Genomic DNA, 20,295 nt, shown 5'->3' on the forward strand with positions numbered 1-20,295 from the left:
CCTCTACTCTTCTCTCCCTAATTACCTCCTCAACTAATTTGTTAATAGATTTTATGGTAGATATAGATTTGTTGATTCTTCTGAGTGTGATGTCCAGCACCAAGTGTCGTAATCCCAAAATAAGGAACTGGCCATTGAAAATAGAAATGTAGGGGGGGACCTCCGGGTCATCAAGGGAATGGCGGCGTAAGGAAAAGGTCTCTCGACAAAAAAGGTAAACTGCCCCAAAATCGAATTTAGACAAATACTTAATATTGCATAACTATATTAATAAAAGGGGCAAGGATGATGTCTAAGAACAAGATTAAAAAGTCCGCTCCGAAGGCATAAAGAGACGCAGCAAGGCGACAGGCCTAGCTCCCCCACGGCAAGCCAGGACGGAGATAATGAGGGGGAATCGGTGACTTTGTCTTTGATTCTCAGAGAGATTCGCGAGTTCCGACAAGATAACAGCAAACAGCTGGAAGATATTAAAGGAGAAATAGTAAAAACTAACTCGCGGATAGATGAAGCTGAAGTGAGGATTGTTGGAATTGAAGAGAAGCTACAAAACGTTGAGGAAGTGATAGCAGAAATGCTGAAGCTGCAAGACCAGCTCCAGTGGAAACTAATAGATCAAGAAGGCCGCTCAAGAAGGGAAAATGTGAGGATTTACGGAGTTCCTGAAGGAACCGAAGGTAAACCCGGATTGATGATTCCCTTCATAGAGAAGCTGCTTAGAGAGAACCTTGATATACCGGCCGCAAAAGACCTACAGATAGAAAGGGCTCACCGCGTATTGGCACCACAGCCCCCGGCAGGCGCCCAGCCCAGATTGATTCTGGTCAGATTTCTCAGTTACAGAACCAAGGAAGAGGTGCTTAAAAGGGCATGGCAAAATAAAGGTTTCATGTGGAACAACTGTAAAATCAGTTTAGACCACGACTACACACCAGGGATTCTTGCCAGACGGAAGGAATATGTGGAAACACGGAGGGTCCTGAAGGAAAACAACATCAGATTCCAGACCCTGTGTCCAGCTCGGCTGAGAGTCTTTTACGACGAAGGGACAAAAACTTACGCTACGGTGGAGGAGGCAATGTCGGACCTGGCGGACCGGGGACTACCTATTAAAGTTATCACCCAACCGGAGTCGCTACTGGAGAGGATTCGGCAGAAGTCGTGGCAGTGAGTGGGGCGAAGACGCTCCACACGAACCAGAGTGTCAAACTACAAGGAAAAGCTGCAAATATTCAGAATGTACAGAGAACACAGATTAATTAAGAGAAATGACTGAAAAGAGTAAATCGGACTTAAAGGTAAAATGAAAACTAGTAACTGAAAATAAACTAGGCGGAATAACTTGAATGATAGCAATATGGTCGAGACATAAATAAGAGAAAATTCTCTATGATTATTCAAACTGCTGAGGCCCCTCTAACACAGGGTGAAGATAGAGGTTATCCCTCTGAACTGAGGCGGGTCGGTGCTCAGGCCTCACTGTGGGAAGTCGGGAAAAATTTTCAAATGTTACACGTTCAAAAATGTCTAGGGTGTGGTTATATGTCTTGGTTTACTGTTGAGAAGGGATTGCTTACTGTTTGGTTAGAAAAGGAGAGTGTTTTTTTTCTACTAGAGAAAAATGCAAACTGAATTGGTAAAAATAATTTCCTATAATGTTAATAGGGTTTTGAATCCAATTAAAAGAAATAAGATTATGTCTAAATTGAAAAAAGAGAGGGCACAAATAGCTTTCCTCCAGGAAACACATATGAGCCAATCTGAACATGGAAAATTAAAAAGAATGGGCTTTAAGTATGTATTTTATTCATCATATAAATTGAGTCACAAAAGAGGGGTAGCTACTTTAATATCAAGTACTCTTAATTATGAACATATTTCAGAGACTAAAGACAAAGAAGGACGGTTTGTAAAAATCACAGGAAGAATAGAAGGTACAGAAATAACACTGCTGAATGTTTATGCTCCTCCAGGTTGTGAATGGTCATTTTATAGACACATTTTTGACCTAATGGTCAGTTCTCAAGGGGTAGTAATTTGTGGAGGGGATTTTAATATTAGATTAAATCCTGTATTAGATTCCTCAAGAATAGTTACTCAGAATAAACCTCTGACTCGGAAAATGAATTCATTGATGGAGGACTTGGGAATTATAGACGTCTGGAGGGAATTACACCCTACTAGTAAAGATTATACACATTACTCTTTCCCTCATTCAGCCTATTCAAGGATAGACTATTTCTTTATCTTTAATACAGATAAACTCAGGATAAAAAACAGTAATATTGCAACAATTGATCTGTCGGATCATAGCCCAGTCTCTTATGTCTCTAATCCTGGAAAGGAAAATGAGGAAAACACTATGGAGGCTAAACTCACATATACTCAATAACCCGAAAGTAATGGAGAGATTAAGGGGAGAAATCAAAGAATATCTAGACCTTAATGACACGGGAGAAACATCGCCAGTGATCTTATGGGATACATTGAAAGCTGTACTGAGAGGGAAAATTATTTGCATTACCACTCACATGAAAAAAATCAATGCACAAAAATTAGCAGACCTTCAAGGAAAATTAAAACAACTTCAAGTTGTAGATAGCAACAAAAGTAATTCAAATCGAAAACAGGAAATTAGGAAATTGCAAAGTGAAATTGACGATATTTATATGTTGAAAACTCAAAGAAATTTTCTTTACCTGAGACAAAAGAATTATGAAGTAGGAGGTAAATCATCTAGATTATCAGCATATAAATTACGAAAACAACAAGCAGACAATACAATTCATAAAATAAACAATCCAAAGACAAAGCTTGTGGAGAGTACAATAGGGAAAAAGTCAAAAGAGTTTTGAAACATATTATCGAGAGCTGTACTCCCAACCCCGGGCCCCCAATGAGCCCTATATAGACAGTGTATTGAATTTTTTAGATCTACCTAAACTTACAGATTTACAAAATGAAAGTTTATTAGAACCAGTAACTGTCAAAGAACTGAACGTGGCCATCTCTAGGTTAAAGGCTGGAAAGTCCCCGGGTTCTGATGGGTTTACCTCAGAGTGGTACAAGTCCCTGAAGACACAGTTAGCCCCATTACTACTTAACACCTTTAAAAGGATCTTGCAGAGAGGAGAAACTCCACCTTCCTGGAGAGAAGCGATTATTTCAGTTATTCCTAAAGAGGGTAAAGATAAACTAGAATGTGGCAATTATCGGCCAATTAGTATTCTTAATTTAGATTACAAACTATTTACATCTATATTAGCGCGCAGATTGGAAAAGCTTTTACCTGGCCTAATCCATTTAGACCAGACTGGATTTATTCAACAAAGACAAACACAGGACAACATAAGGAGAACTCTGCACATATTAGAACAGGTTAATAAGAACGAGACAGAGGCAATGGTAGTAGGATTGGACGCTGAGAAAGCTTTTGATTCGGTTAGTTGGGCATTCCTATACAAAGTGTTAGGAAGATTCGGCTTTCAAGAAAAGTTTATTAAAGTAATTCAGACTCTATATGACAGCCCTACAACCCGAATTAAGATAAATGGGGACCTCTCTGACTCCTTCATTTTAGAGGGAGGCACTAGACAGGGATGCCCAATTTCTCCTCTCCTTTTTGCGCTATATATTGAACCGCTTGCCCAACTAATAAAACAGAGCGAAATTGTAAAAGGTATCAAGGTGGCAGGGATTGAACAGAAAGTGGCGTTATTCGCAGATGATGTTTTGGTCTATCTGAGTGAACCAGAAAAATCATTTATAGGATTGTTTACACTGTTGGATGACTTTGGGAAAATATCAGGTTATAAAATAAATGTAAAGAAAACGCAGGTTATGTCCCTAAATTATACACCATCCAAAAAATTGCAGGATACATACGATCTTAAGTGGGAAGCTAAATCATTAAAATATTTAGGAATAACCCTGCCGAAGGATCTTTCAACACTGTCACGGGTAAATTATGGGTCATTAATCTCAGAGATAAAAGCAGATATGCATAGATGGAATCTTATCCCCTTTTTAAGTTTAAATTCAAGGATAAATACTATAAAAATGAATATTCTTCCTCGGTTATTATATCTTTTCCGTACTTTACCAGTGGAGGTGGATGATAATCAATTCAGGGAATGGGACAAATGGATTTCCCGCTTCATTTGGCAAGGAAAGAAACCTAGAATTCAATATAACACCTTACAGTTAGGGAAGGAAGGAGGAGGTATGGTTCTTCCTTGCCTGAGAAATTATTTTTATGCCTCACAGATAACCCCTCTGTTATATTGGTGTAATAGGGAATATAAAGCTAGATGGAAGGAAATTGAATTTGGATTAGTTGACAGTTTTCCTCTTCAGGCCTCAATAGCTGACAAAGGATTGATGGCCCAGTTGGAAAAATTTAAAAACAGTTGGATAAATCTTACATTAAAAGTATGGCAGAAGGTGGTTAATTCATGTGGAATTAATAACATGTTAAAACTCTTTAGATGGTGTGCATATGATACCATATTCCTTCCCAACAGAGGAGATAAAAGATTTGAGCTATGGATAAAGAAAGGTCTTACTACCTACCTCTCATTTATAGATAAAAGAGTATTACAAATTTCCAAATCCTGCAGGACAAACATGGCCTAGAACATAATGACTTATTTAGGTGCCTTCAAGTACGAAACTATGTTAACCAGAGTTGTAGATATACAGACCTATCAACAGTAGAATTAGAATTTTTCAAGATTCTGAATTCGGCTTGCAGTTCAATACCTAGTAAATCAGTTTCTCGCCTATATAATGCACTCTCCCATGCTAAAAATATAAATACACTGTATATTAAGGAGAAGTGGGAGAAAGAAGTGGGGTTGGTACTTTCAGAGGAGGCTTGGGGGAAAATCTGCAGCTTTCAATGGTCCTCGACTAATTCTTTGACTTGGAGAGAACATTGTTGGAAAAACATTATAAGATACTTCAAGACCCCATATCAGGAAAAATATAAAGATACAAACGTGATGTGTTGGAGAAGGTGCGGCTCCAAGGAGGCAAATCATTTTCATATTTTCTGGGATTGCCCTAAATTAAGCCTATATTGGGAAGGTATTCATAGAACATTAGTTAAGGTAATTAGGTCCCAGATACCTCTGAACTTTGAGACGCTTTATTTGGGGCATGTATTGTTTCTTGAACAGAAGGAAGATATAAAGTTGCTGCAGGCCCTCTTAGCGGCAAGTAAGAAATCAATCACTAGAAAGTGGCTAAATCCAATACCACCTACATTAGAAGATTGGCACAAAATTATCTTGGAAATATTTTAAATGGAAAAGTTGACTTACTCCCTGAGAATTCAAAAAGAAAAATTTTATCAAATCTGGAATAAATGGATTGAATATATAACCCCAATGCGAGCAGACTTTAGTTGACTCTCCTAATGATTTATACTGCTCTTCTCATCAACACAGTAATATTGCTAACGTAAGCACCCCTAGTCTAAGTGTCTTTTTTTTTTGTTTTCTTTTGGAAAATAGAGAATTAACACAAGTAGAGGGAAAGATTTGGGAAAGGGATAAAAAATGGAAAAATTAAGTAAATAAGTACATAGGGATTGGATAATTATGTCTGCGGGCAGGAGCAAGCATGAACAAATTAGGATATAAACACCTACAATGGTTGTTACATAGGCTTACATACAACATTTTGGACCAGTGGAAATGGTCCAGAAGAGTTATATAGAAACTATTATTACTATTTTTCTTAACAACTAATACCATTACTTAGCCTAATAGATTAGAATTACCACAGTATATAATTATCTATTTAAGTGTCTAATTTCCTTTTATATCATCTCAATGTGTACTTAAGAATGTATAAATAATTATAGTTTTATACATATAAAAAATGGAAAAGGTTATATGTGTGAAAAAAGTACATGATATTTGTGAATTCCTTATCCAAATAAAAATAAAATTTAAAAAAATAAAAAAAAAAGAAAATAGAAATGTGAAGAAATATCTTCAAAGATCCTTTATCCAGAGAGGGTATGGAAGTACAGTATATTCAGATGGAAACTGACAGATGTTCTGACTTAAAGGAATTTAGGGATGAAGGGTTGAGGAGAGGAAAGTGGTACCAATGCCATTTTTCATGTTCTTCTGTTTTTATTCACAGGATTCAACTGTGTTAATTCAAATAACGTAAGAGTATAGAATGTAGAATAGTACAGTACAGCACAGTTCAGGCCCTGCAGCCCACAATGTTATGCTGACCCTTTAGCCTATTCCAAGATCAATCTAACCCTTCCCTCCCACAGTCCTCCATCTTTCTTTCATTCATGTGCCTATCTTAAATATCCCTAATGTATCTATTCTACCACCACTTATCAACATGTTCCACATACCAACCACTCTGTGTAAAAACTAAGCCTTCTATACTTTCCCCCCAACACTTTAAATTTACGCCATCTTATTTTTGCCATTTGTATTATTTTTTGCCGCATAAATATCTCTAGCTAGCCAGTCAATCTATGCCTTTTAACCATCAAGTCATCTCCCATCCTCCTTCTCACCAAAGAGAAAAGCCATAGCACATTCAACCTTTCTTCATAAAACATGCTCTCCAATCCAAATAGAATCCTGGTAAATTGCCTCTGCACCCTTGCTAAAGCTTCCATATCCTTCCTATAAAGAGGTGACCAGAACCGAACACAATGTTCCAGATGTGGTCTAACTATAGTTTTATAGAGCTGCAACATTATCTTGTGGCACTTGAACTCAATCAACCAATTAATAAAGGCCAACATGCCATACGGCTCCTTAACTGCCCTGTCAATTTGCTCTATAACTTTGAGTGATCTATGGCCGTGAAACCAAAAAATCCCTGTTACTTCACACTGCTAAGAATCCCACATGAACCTCATGTTTTTCCTTCCAGTTTGACCTTCCAAAGTGTATCAATTCACACTTTTCTAGACTAAACTCCATCTGCCTCTTCTTGTCCCAGCTCTGCATCCTACCAATATAATATAATCTGTCAACCTTCTACACTATCCACAATTCCACCAACCTTAATGTCATCTGCAAACTTACTAACCAACTTTTCCACTTCCTCATTCAAGTCTTTTATAACAATCACTAAGAGCATCATAATTGTGAGAGTCCACTCTGCCTCTCTCCAAGATCTACTACAGAGTCCGTCAAAAGCATGAAGACTCACAGCAGGTTCTTGCACACTTTCAGCTCCTGATTCTTTGCAAGCCTTTCAATACCTGATATACTTCTTCTCTTCTTCTTCGGCTGTCCATCGATTTTCGATGATTTCTGAGGCCTGGGCAAGGTTGTATGGAAGACCGGCAATTGCCTATGCTGCAATTCTCCCTCTCCACGCCACCGATGTTGTCCAAGGGAAGGGCACTAGGACCCATACAGCTTGGCACCGGTGTCGTCGCAGATCAATGTGTGATTAAGTGCCTTGCTCAAGGACACAACACATTGCCTCAGCTGAGGCTCAAACTAGCGACCTTCAGATCACTAGACCGACACCTTAACCACTTGGCCACTCGCCACATACCTGATACAACCAAACTTATTGAGCATGGTTCCTGATCGTCCAAAACAACAAATTTCATGACAAATGTCAGTGATAATAAACATGATTTGATTCTAATTTTTTTTATGATTATTTTAACTGCTAGGCTTTCCTTTCTAAAGGTGAGGGAGGACTCCATAGCAAGCTGTCTTCTGGACATAACCCTTATTCTTGCCCACTACTGGATGTATCACCACATGCTGAAGCCCCAACTCACTCAACTCTGTTGAGTAATAGGTTGTGTTAGAAAGGCGTAACGGTGCTTTCTACAGAAGAGCTATTTCCTTAAAGAAAGTTCCTACTGATTCAAAAAGTTCCCTGAAGAAAAAACAAAAAGTCCTTAAGATGACATTAAGATTTGCAGGATCTCTTATGCTTAAGATGACTTGCAAGACTTCATATCGCAGAAGATATGCATCACATTCCAAAATGATACTGTCGTCTGTATATTTTGTGCTTTTTTTGAATCTATTGAAGGTATATTTGTCACTGCCCAATAACCTGTTCAGAGGAGCTTTCAACATTTATATCAAAACAGAGCACAAGTAGTAAAACCAAGAGTAGACCATTTGCCCCACATTCTTGCTATGTCATTCAATATGACTTGGGCTGATCTTTTACCCCCAATATCCTTTAATATTTTCCTGCATAAACATTGATTTCTGTATTGAACCTCTGTAACCTTCTTCAGTGGAGAATTCTAGTGGATTCATTACCTTCAACAATCACAAAATCTTCTCATCTCAGCTCTGAATGGCCAATCCTTTATTTAGAGTCTGTGACCCCCTATTGCAGCCTAGCTAGGAGAAACATTATTCCTGATCTTCTCTGTCAATACTGGCCCAGTTTCCTCAAGGGACAAGATCCAATAACTCCAGGGATCAAGCTGATGTTCCTTCGTTTAAAATTCTTTATCACATGTATATTATTCATTTGGCAGGGAGATCAGAGCTGAGCATAATACTCAAAGCTTGGTCTCACTGAGGTCATGTATAATTTCATTAAGAATTGATTTTGATGAACTGATCTATCCAACAGCTGCTTCAATCCACTATCTGATTCCATCATTACCCTTTGAAGTCTATTACAGGCACCTAGCACTCTCCGTGCAAAGACACTTGCCCTGCACATCTCTTTTAAATTCTCCCCCCCCCCACTCTAAATGGATGTTCCTTAGTACTTGACATTTCTACCCGAGGAATAAGATTCTGACTGTTTACCCCATTGATGATTCTCATACAGAAATTTTAATTTCACCTCAGCCTTTGACACTTTAAAAAAAACAACCTAATTTTGTCCATCCTCCCCACAAGGCTCACATCTTGTAATTCAGGCAGCATATTGGGAAATCTCTTCCGCACATTTTTCAAAGCTCCCACACCCTTCCAGTGATATGGTGATGAGATTGCACACAACCGACTCCCCAAAGTCCTTATTGCCATCTGCAAATCACAAATCAGGAGTGCGATTGGATATCCTCTGCATGCTCATGCTTAGATGAATGTGGATTCATAAGGCTGTCTATCATCTAGTTTAAAATGACACTGCCTCCTCCAGTGCACACAGTAGCTGAAGTATGTACCATTTTCAGAATTCACTGCAGCAGTTTGCTGAATCATCTTTTAAAGCTCGTCTCAAGCCTGAAACCATAATTGCCTGGAAAAGTAAGAGTAGTAGAAAGATGGACAGAAATGTGGCTTGCTGTTTGGAGGCAGTAGGTGGTAGTGGAAATTTTTTTTCAGTTAGAAGGCATTTGACCAGTGGTGTGCTGCAGGGATTGGTGCTTGGCCTTCTATTCCATTAACAAATTGGATGGGAATATAGGTAGTATGATTATTAAGTCTAAAGATAATTCCAAAGTTAGGGTGTGGTGGACTGAAGTATGTTGCCTGAGGTTACAACAGGATATTGATCAACTGTGGAACTAGGCAAGAGAATAGAAGATGGAATTTTACTCAGAAAGGTATAGAATGATGCAATTTTTGAAGATAAACCATAACAAAACATACTCAGTAAACAGAAAGCCTACAGTGATTATTGTTGAACAGAGGATTGTAAGGGATAAAATTGGTCCTCTTGAAGATCAGAGTGGTCGGCTATGTGCGGAACCAAAGGAAATGGGGGAGATCTTAAATAGGTTTTTTGCATCTGTATTTACTAAGGAAACTGGCATGAAGTCTATGGAATTGAGGGAATCAAGTAGTGAGATCATGGAAACTGTACAGATTGAAAAGGAGGAGGTGCTTGCTGTCTTGAGGAAAATTAAAGTGGATAAATCCCCGGGACTTGACAGAGTGTTCCCTCGGACCTTGAAGGAGACTAGTATTGAAATTGCGGGAGCCCTGGCAGAAATATTTAAAATGTCGCTGTCTACGGGTGAGGTGCCAGAGGATTGGAGAGTGGCTCATGTTGTTCTGTTGTTTAAAAAAGATCGAAAAGTAATCTGGGAAATTATAGGCCAGTGAGTTTAACGTCGGTAGTAGGTAAGTTATTGGAGGGAGTACTAAGAGACAGAATCTACAAGCATTTGGATAGACAGGGACTTATTAGGGAGAGTCAACATGGCTTTGTGCATGGTAGGTCATGTTTGACCAATCTATTGGAGTTTTTCGAGGAGGTTACCAGGAAAGTGGATGAAGGGAAGGCAGTGGATATTGTCTACATGGATTTCAGTAAAGCCTTTGACAAGGTCCCACATGGGAGGTTAGTTAGGAAAATTCAGTCGCTAGGTATACATGGAGAGGTGGTAAATTGGATCAGACATTGGCTCAACGGAAGAAGCCAAAGAGTGATGGTAGAGAATTGCTTCTCTGAGTGGAGGCCTGTGACTAGTGGTGTGCCACAGGGATCAGTGCTGGGTCCATTGTTATTTGTCATCTATATCAATGATCTGGATGATAATGTGGTAAATTGAATCAGCAAATTTGCTGATGATACAAAGATTGGAGGTGTAGTAGACAGTGAGGAAGGTTTTCAGAGCCTGCAGAGGGACTTGGACCAGCTGGAAAAATGGGCTGAAAAATAGCAGATGGAGTTATACAGACAAGTGTGAGGCATTGCACGTTGGAAGGACAAACCAAGGTAGAACATACAGGGTTAATGGTAAGGCACTCAGGAGTGAAGTAGAACAGAGGGATCTGGGAATACAGATACAAAATTCCCTAAAAGTGGCGTCACAAGTAGATAGGGTCATAAAGAGAGCTTTTGGTACATTGGCCTTTATTAATCGAAGTATTGAGTATAAGAGCTGGAATGTTATGATGAGGTTGTATAAGGCATTGGTGAGGCCGAATCTGGAGTACTGTGTTCAGTTTTGGTCACCAAATTACAGGAAGGATATAAATAAGGTTGAAAGAGTGCAGAGAAGGTTTACAAGGATGTTGCCAGGACTTGAGAAATTCAGTTACAGAGAAAGGTTGAATAGGTTAGGACTTTATTCCCTGGAGTGTAGAAGAATGAGGGGAGATTTGATAGAGGTATATAAAATTATGATGGGTATAGATAGAGTGAATGCAAGCAGGCTTTTTCCACTGGGGCAAGGGGAGAAAAAAACCAGAGGACATGGGTTAAGGGTGAGGGGGGGGAAAAGTTTAAAGGGAACATTAGGGGGGGCTTCTTCACACAGAGAGTGGTGGGAGTATGGAATGAGCTGCCAGAAGAGGTGGTAAATGCGGGTTCTTTTTTAACATTCAAGAATAAATTGGACAGATATATGGATGGGAGGTGTATGGAGGGATATGGTCCGTGTGCAGGTCAGTGGGACTAGGCAGAAAATGGTTCGGCACAGCCAAGAAGGGCCAAAAGGCCTGTTTCTGTGCTGTAGTTTCTATGGTTTCTATGGATACACATATTAGGGCTCCCTGAAAATGGAATACAAGTAGACAGGTGAGTCAGACATATGGTATACTTGCTTCCATTGATCGAGGCACTGAATGTAGGAATGTGGACACTGAGCTACAATTGCACAAAAAGTTGGATAGGCTGCATTTAGAGTATTGTGTGCAATTCAGGTCACTACCCATAGGAAGGACATAGTTAAGCTAAAGAAAGTGCAGAAACTATTCACAAGGATGTTACCTGGATTTGGAGGGCTTGGGTTATCAGAGGTTCAATACACAGGGTACATTTTTAAAAAGACTATGAGGTAACATGATAGATGTTATTATATAGTGTAGATAGCCAGTGAAGGTTTTCCATAGTAGGGGTACAGTATCTGAAACTGGAGGACATGGATTTAAGGTGATCGGGAGAATATTTAAAGGAGATTTGAAGGGTAAATTTTGCACACCAAGGGTAGTTGGTAGCAACACACACAAAATGATGGAAAACTCAGCAGGCAAAGCAGCATCTATAGAAAAGAGTAAACAGTCGATGTTTTGGGCCAAAACCTTTCATGTGTACTTGAGCTGCCAGAGGAGGTGGTGGATGCAGAAACAGGAATAACATTAAAGAGTCAGCTAGACAGGTACTCGAATGAGCAAGTTTACAAGGAGATGGAATTAATGAAGGCCAGTGGAATTATTAGGGATGACCATGATGATAGGCATTACTCTGATGGCCATAGTCATACTTTATTGATCCCGGGGGAAATTGGAAATTGGACCTGTTTCTATGGCTGTACAAATCTATTGTTCTATTAGAACACAGCCACTTGCGAATTCTTGCTGAAAGCACACGTCAACTTAACCTAGGAATATATTCATGATACTTTATTGCCACCAACTTTAAATATCAGAACTCACTATCTAATTGCCCTGTGAGAGGTCTTGCACCAGAAGGACCAAATAAGTTAAGATGTGAAAAAATGCATGCTTTGTACCCACATTCTGTAATTTAATTTGTGGGATTTTTTTTTCCATTTCATTGCATAAAAGCAATAAATGAACATGAGAAATAAGAGCAGGACTACAACAGATAGCCCGTTGAGCCTTCTATAGCATTTACAAGTGAGCTTTTACATCTGATCTCATTTTCCAATTTATCAATATTTTTCTTGGTACTTTGCTACCCAAGAAACTACTTAAATAGGGCAAGAGCCTACTGGGTACAGAATTCCAAAGGTTTACATTACTTGGTTGAAGATTCTTTATCAGTCTTGAAGTGTCAAACCACAAACCACATTGTAGATGATGTGTTGTATTTCTAAAGGGCATATTCAGTGTTTCAGTCTTAGATATTGCTAGTATATGTGTTTAACTCCTAATAAGATCTGACAAACACAGAAAAAACTGTCCACTTTAATAAAGTTCATGAAGAGATAACAATTCCAAGACTGAAATAAGGAAGGTAACAAAATTAAAAGATGCAGAAACATAAACTGCTGGATTGGAAAATCTAATCTCAATTATTATAATCCATAACTGCCAATGCTGTAATCCATTTAAGCAGAACTAAGGCAAGCACAGACTGACAGATGAATCATATAGGTATAATTTGCCATTTAGTGGCACAGCTTGCCTCCTTTGCAAAGCAATTAAAGGCATTTACAAACACTCTATTCATCTGTCAAGAGCAAGCAATATCATAAATCCAGCACATTATTACCTGCTAAAATTCGCATTCATCTGGCCATAAAAAGAAGACAACAAAGGCTAAAGATTTAATTGCTTTCACACTTAGAGGCAAATCATTTTGCTGAAAAATATCTACACTGTTTAGTTGACAAAAATTTCCTTTGAATAATTGCACTGAAATGAATGACAATACTTCACAAATATAAAACTCCAACTCATAAGATAACTCCTTGGGTCTTTTTGCCCAGATGGGGTTTTCCCAAGACAACTCAACTCTGAACAGACTTGAATCAAACATCTTTCAAAGAGAATTTCAAAATCAGGTTAGAATGACCAACCCCAAATCAGCATTTCACCATGTGAGCACCATGAAGCCAAGGTAAAATTGAACTCCATGTACAGTAAGAGCAAAACTGTCTGCTGAATCAAATAACACCTTCAAATCGTAGACATTCTTCTAGTTGATGTTTTGCTGTATCCTGCTTCATTATCCATTACAAGCTCAAATGCAGAAATGTTGGCTGATAATTAAGTCATGTTTACATTCAGAAGTTTTGAAGAATGAAATACCTCATACATAAATGCATGAAAACCTGGGCAACTTTCAGGCATTGATTCTTAGGTAAAAGGCAATATTCAAGCACCACAATTTAGACATGGGAAATAACCTTGGCTTTTCGAATAACACCCACATCTAATACAAGTATTAAAATAAATGTTTTATAATCCTTATTATCTCAAACAAGGATGAGTCAAAATACAAGATAGAGAGCCTAGTTACATGGTGTCATGATAATAATCTTTCACTGAATGTCAGTGAAACAAAACAATTATCCATTGACTTCGGGAAGAGGTCAATGCACATGCTCCTGTTTACATCAGTGGAGCTCATGGCTGTGAAGTTCAAGTTCCTAGGAAGCACCATTGTCCTGGTCTAGCCACATTGGCAACAAGGCCAAAATAGTTCACTTGTGCCTTTACTTCCTTAGGATGCTAAAGAAATTGGGTATGTCCCCTTTGACGTCTTCAGTTTGTATTGATGCACATTAGAAAGCGTCCTATATTGATGCACATTAGAAAGCGTCCTATATAGATGCATCACACAGTTTGGTAAGGAAATTGCTCTGCACATAGCTGCAGGGAAATGCAGAGTCCTGGACACATCTCAGCATATCATGGACACCAGCCTCTTTAGTAAAGCAACATAATCGAAGACTCCACCCACAGCAGACATTCTGTTTTCTCCCCCCTCCCATCAGATAGAAAATAGAAAAGCCTGAAAGCATGTACCCTCAGGCTGAAAGACATCTTCTAAACCACTGTTATAAGGCTATTGAAAGTTCCCTTTTACAATAAGATGGACTCAACCTCACAATCTTGCACCCTTTTGTTTGACTGCATTGTACTTTCTCAATTACTATGACACTTTATTCTGAACTCTGTTATTGTTTTTATTGTTTTACTTTATATTATCTCAATGCATGCACTGCACAATGATTTGATTTGAATGAATGGAATGCAATAGTTTTTCCACTGTATCCCAGTATGTATGATGATAATAAACCAATTTACCATTTTACCAGTTTACTGATGCTATCTGTCAAATCTATTCTCCAGCCCTTTCCTAAATCATTCATTCTATTACTGGACAACAGTATCTTTTAAAAACTATTACTTATTTTACCCTTTGGATTTCTCTCCCAAATTATTCATGTCATGTGGAGTAATATCTTTCAGAGACAAATTCTATCTCATTTTCCAGCTGTCTCTGCATCCCACTCTTCAAAAAAAAATAAAAGCCATCATCTCTCCAATAATTGTTGTTAAATAAACATGTGTGTAATAGTTTGGCTAAGCCAATCTATTGGCTGAGTACGTGCATGATGGCGAATTAGATACATTCACATAGGCAAAGCATTCTTATTATTGGAACCAACTCTGTCAGAAATCAAGTCGCACCTGAATTATTTTATTTATTAAATTTTTCAATATCTGAAAATGTATTGCCCAGTTAATTGCCTTGAAGGTCATGTATTGCCTCCTTCTTGTCATTCTTGTGCAATACTTTTGGATACAGAGTTTCAGGATTTTGATTAGTGATATAATTCCAAAATCAGGATGATGTGTGACTTGAGGATCTGCTGATAGTGATGTTTTCATACACCAGAAGCCCTTATCCTTCCATGTTCTTATTACTGGTGAAGGTCATGGATTTGATAGGCATTGACAGAGTAGTGATTAACTGCAGTAAATTTTGTAAATTTTACACACTGCATATTAAATGTGGAATGACACAATATTTAAAGTTGTGGATGGGTTAACATTCACATTGGTTCCTTTGTTCTGGACAGTGTCAAGCTTCTTGAATACTGTTGACATCCTTCTCAATGTCACCTTCCAACAACTGCAGATGAGTGACAGAAGACATTAGGTGGTAATTAGATGGAGTAGATTTGTTTACCTTTTGTAATTGGATGCACCTAACTAGATGGATGGTAGTGTTATAACTGTACTGCAATAACTTGACTAAAACCATGGCTCGTACTGGAGTGGAAGTCACCAGTACCATGTCAGGATGTCAGCTGATCCCACAGCCTTTTCTGTATCCAGTGCTCTCATATGCTTCATGATTACATGTGGTGTGAATCAAGTTAATTGATGATTGCTTTCTGTGATGCAGAAGAATGCAGAAGTTGTGGTGGATCAGGCAGCTGTCACCTCTCCCTGAACATAGTGTTGGACTTCCATTTTGTCTTTTGTATTCACATTCTGAGCCTCAACATTGCTGAAATCAGGAATATTCTTGGAGCCTCCTCCTCCTTCTCCAATTAGCTGTTTAATTTTCCACCACAATCCATGACTCAATGTAACAGGACTGCAGAACTTCCATCAGGTCCATTGGTTGTAAGACCACTTACCTCTACAAAATGCACATTGCCTCTGTTATTTCTCATGGACATGATATTGTGTTACAGCTTCACCAAATCGATAATTCATTATTTAGATACAAAAGTTTAAATACATTATCAAAGTATACATACATATTATACAACCTTGAAATTCGTCTCCTTACAGGCAGCCATAAAACAAGAAACCCATAATTTAAAAAAAACGACAAATGCCCAATGTGCAGAATGAGAAATAAAAACAGATCATGCAAACAACAAATGTAAGGAAATAGCATTTACAAATGTTTGTAGAATGAAAGTGAGTCCTTGGACACAAACACTGGAGCAGCTTCATGTCTGAAGACTCATTTTCATTCTAAATGATATTTGCGATGAGATATGCCCAATGTTGTTCTTTTCTGCATTACTTACTAATCCATGTTTGATTATGTAGTCCTGATTTGTATTAGCATGAAGGATATGCCGGACCACAAAGTTACAGATTGTGTTAGTTAACAGTTCTGCTGCACAATGACAATGTAAAGATGGTAACTGTCCCCTTCACCATCCGTATCAATTGTTTAAATAGAAATATCAAGGGAATAATTTTTAAACCGACTCATTTTATAAATGTAAGACTAAAATAATAATTGGAAACCTGAAGTGATTGTATTGTGGAAATAGCTAGGTGTAATTCAATATGAATAAATATTCTGGGAATGCTTGATGCTGTGAAAATTTTAAACATTAAGTATGTTACCCACTTAATTCCACAGAAGGGGCAGATAATTATTGTTCAGCTAAAGCCAAAATCCAGCATCACAGGGGCATTTGGCTATCTCATTTATATAGCAGATGAGAAATTGATTCCTACGGTCCCTATACAGTGACTATAGCGTAGAATCATTGTTTTATGACATACTTAACCTCAGTATTATCATGCTACTCCATGGTCATGAGTATATCAGGAATACTACATTCAGTTTTGATTCTATCACATAATGATAGATGATAGAAGGCAGCATGCATTCAGGCTAATATCAAGTTCTGGAGAACTCTATTATCATGATTGAGTGAGCAGATTGATAGAATAAGTGTGGATTTCAAGGCGAATTTCCAGTTTATGAGTTGAAAAGAGCTGCTGAAACATCAGCAAAAATTTGAAATCATGGAGCTCAAGCTAAACATTCCCATCTGGTAATATTGTAGGCAAAAGGGAGAGCCTCCTTACATAGTGGAGCTCTCTTTAAATTTGGACTATCAGGCCATAATGCCAGATATGAGCTAAGAGTAGAGGCAGCTTCGCTGCAAGGCTAGCTTTGTTTAGACTGTCGTTCTGTTTTCACGTGGGCCACAGAGGAGCAGGGACCTATCTATTTCATCATATTGTTTATCTGATTGCTCGAGAATGTTCTGTTGCTCTCATAATGGGTTCCTGCTGTTTAGACATTCAGTCATAGATCATTCTGTTTTTTATACAGTGTTTGCAAAAGACACTCTCTAAACTTGCATTGCAACTCCCACAGAGCAGTCGGCAGCCTGATCTAAATTTCATTATTGCCATCTATGATTGCTTGGAGTTGGAAAATCCTGCAGTAATAGGAAGGCATATCTTACCACCCTCAGAGGAAGATGCTGTAGTCAACAACTCACAAGAGCCAAAAATGTTAGACATTCTTAGACCCATAACACTCCAAATTACTGAAGGAATTTGAGGATGAAAGGAAATCTATGACTTTCTACTACTGGTTGTCCCTTCTAGCAGTTAAACAAGCTGTCAATCTGGCAATTAGGTAGATAACGAAGAAAAAAAATTAACAAGTTTTGGCTTTTATCAAACTGAGAGACTTCAGTAACATGGCAACAAAGAAGAAAAATTTGATAGAAAAGTTCAAATTTTCGAAGGGTTTTGACAGAACAAACAGGGACAAATGGTTTCCTCTGCCAATATAATAATTAATCAAAGGATAAGTTTAAAAAAACTGACAAAAAAAAGAATCAGAGTGGAGATGAGCAGAACATTTTTAAGTAGCGAGTTCTTTTGGTCTGGAATATTCTGCCTGAAGTTGTATTGGAAGTAAATTCAACAATAATCTGTGGAAGGGAATTGTATATCAACTGCTAAAGGAAAAAAATGCATGTCTTTAGTGAGAATGGGACAAATAGGAATGTTCTTTCGAAAGGCCAGCAGAGGTATGAGGAATTGAAATGCCTCCTTCTGTGCTACGTGATTCTGTTTTCACAGGGAATTACGAATCCATAGAAGATGATCAGGAAGAAACAGATCAAAGAAAGGCCAGAAGAATCCAGTTAGGGTGGTGGGACAAGAAATTACACATGGGAGCTTAAACAAGAAAAAAACTCATTGACTTATGAGACTTACAATTACTATCGTGACTCATAACCCTATGCCAGTATTCACCTCTCAATAGATTCAACTAACATCTGTTCTAAATTCCCTGTATTTAATCGCTGTATGGCCCTCCATTCTCACTCTATGAATTCATCTAATTCAATTCATCCCCTCAACTTCTAAATTTCAGGAGTTTGACAGTTTCAACATGGCTGAGCTACTGATGACAACTTGATGATAGAAGGTGTGCTGTAGTGAAGAGTCGGTGATTTCTGCATCAGCATTTTACCTATTCCATATCAAAATAATGCCATAAATTTGAATGGTGCTTCACCTTAACAATAAAATGACAAATTGCATTATAATCTGTTTTCCTTTTTAAAAAAATCTCCAACCTGTGCTCCATAAAGTTCGTCCAAAAGTTGCACCTTAAAAACCACAAAAAAAACCCTTGCGTAAAATTAATTCCAGTTTATGCACATGTTCAGAAACACCTTCTTTACACACAGTGGATACCTAAAGGATTGTTTCCATTAGTGAGTGTCAAGGTTGAGCTTGTCTCCCACAGGGAGCACTTATATCACAGTCAGCACACCTGTGTAATGCTAATAACCATAACTAGTAGTTCTGAGTCAGGGCTGAAATATTTCTGTATTTTTTAAAATTTGAAAATTGTGAATAAAACTGAAATGAGAAACCATTCTCATTCTCCTTTGAAGATCAATTACTTACGTGATTGTATCAATCATATCTAATCCCATTTCGACACAGCAATGAGCATGGTCTGTTTTCGGCTGAGTTAGACCTGATACACAATAATAGCAATCTCCAAGGATTTTAATTCTTCGACAGTGATTCTCCTGGCACAAAGAGAAAGAAAAATGAAAGGAATTTGAGCAATGAAATAGTTACTTTCTGAGATTCTTTTGACTAGGATTTTCAGAAAAAAAAATTTGCAAAACTTACTGATAAAATTACAGTTAGCAAGAATTACTGTTTTTGAATCTGACAATAATTAAACTCCTTAAACTGCAAGTCACGTAATAAGGTATGACATTAAATAGCATTTTTAAAATAATTTACTGCTTCTTTTTGTAATCCAGGTTAATTAAACCCAAAGATGTAATATTGGAAAGCTCCACCTGTGGAAGGATGAAAATGAGGTTTACTGAAAAACAAGAGATTTTGAAGAAAAACAGCAGTGCAAGAATGAGGCATGGCGGGCACAGCTGTGGATAACTGAGAAAAATACAGCAAACTATTACAAACTAAAGATACAACCTGTTAAACGTGGAATTAGTAGTGAGCATCTCTACCCTACTTACTTGAAAAGCTCAGGGTGAAACCTCCAGGAGAGACAATGTCAATAAAAGGTTTTTTGAAGCTACGGCTATAACAAGCAGCAGCTATAGGAAGACAATATTGGCAGAGGCTGAGATCGAAGATCTGTACCATGTAACCAGGAATTCATTATGTTAAATCATACCAAGCGATTTGGTCAGGTGTTTTGTTGTGCAAGGATTGTAAATCGACTTTCCATAGACGACCCATTATTTCATCCAACAAACCAAAAAGCAAGATGGCGAGCACCCCCCCGCCCCCCAGCAAGATCGAAGAACGAATGCAGAAACGAGATGTTTCAAGATGTAGAGGATTTCATATGGTTTTATGTATAAATTTATTTCTCATTTGAAGGATCTAAATTTGATTTTCTGGAAGAACTGATTATTCTTGCAAGGACATTGATAAGGTACTGAATGAGATTGACTTTGTTTAAAAATTGTGATGTTGGAGAACTAATGAGAAAGGAGATAAGCTGTATAATATATATAGGGCCGGCTGGTGGTGCAATGACATCAGCGCCGGACTCTGAAACAGAGGTTCCCGGGTTCGAACCCAGTTGGAGCCGCTCCAGAGTGCCGGGTTGAAATTCGAGATCGCAACTCGGCCTCGTAAAATAAAAGGGAAA

The 20,295-nt window shown here is 38.1% G+C and overlaps 1 protein-coding gene across 5 annotated transcripts in view; it reads right to left on the reverse strand.

Moving 5' to 3' along the window:
- The window catches only part of LOC134344352 (adenylate cyclase type 1-like), a 279,148-nt gene that overhangs the window by 165,027 nt on the left and 93,826 nt on the right, over positions 1-20,295 (reverse strand). For all 5 annotated transcript variants that reach the window (XM_063043992.1, XM_063043991.1, XM_063043994.1 and 2 more), the window contains one exon: positions 19,059-19,186. In XM_063043992.1, coding sequence (XP_062900062.1) covers positions 19,059-19,186 — 128 coding nt within the window. The remainder of the gene's footprint in view (positions 1-19,058; positions 19,187-20,295) is intronic.

The sequence above is a fragment of the Mobula hypostoma genome, chromosome 3 (assembly GCF_963921235.1).
Source record: "Mobula hypostoma chromosome 3, sMobHyp1.1, whole genome shotgun sequence".
NCBI lineage: Eukaryota > Metazoa > Chordata > Chondrichthyes > Myliobatiformes > Myliobatidae > Mobula > Mobula hypostoma.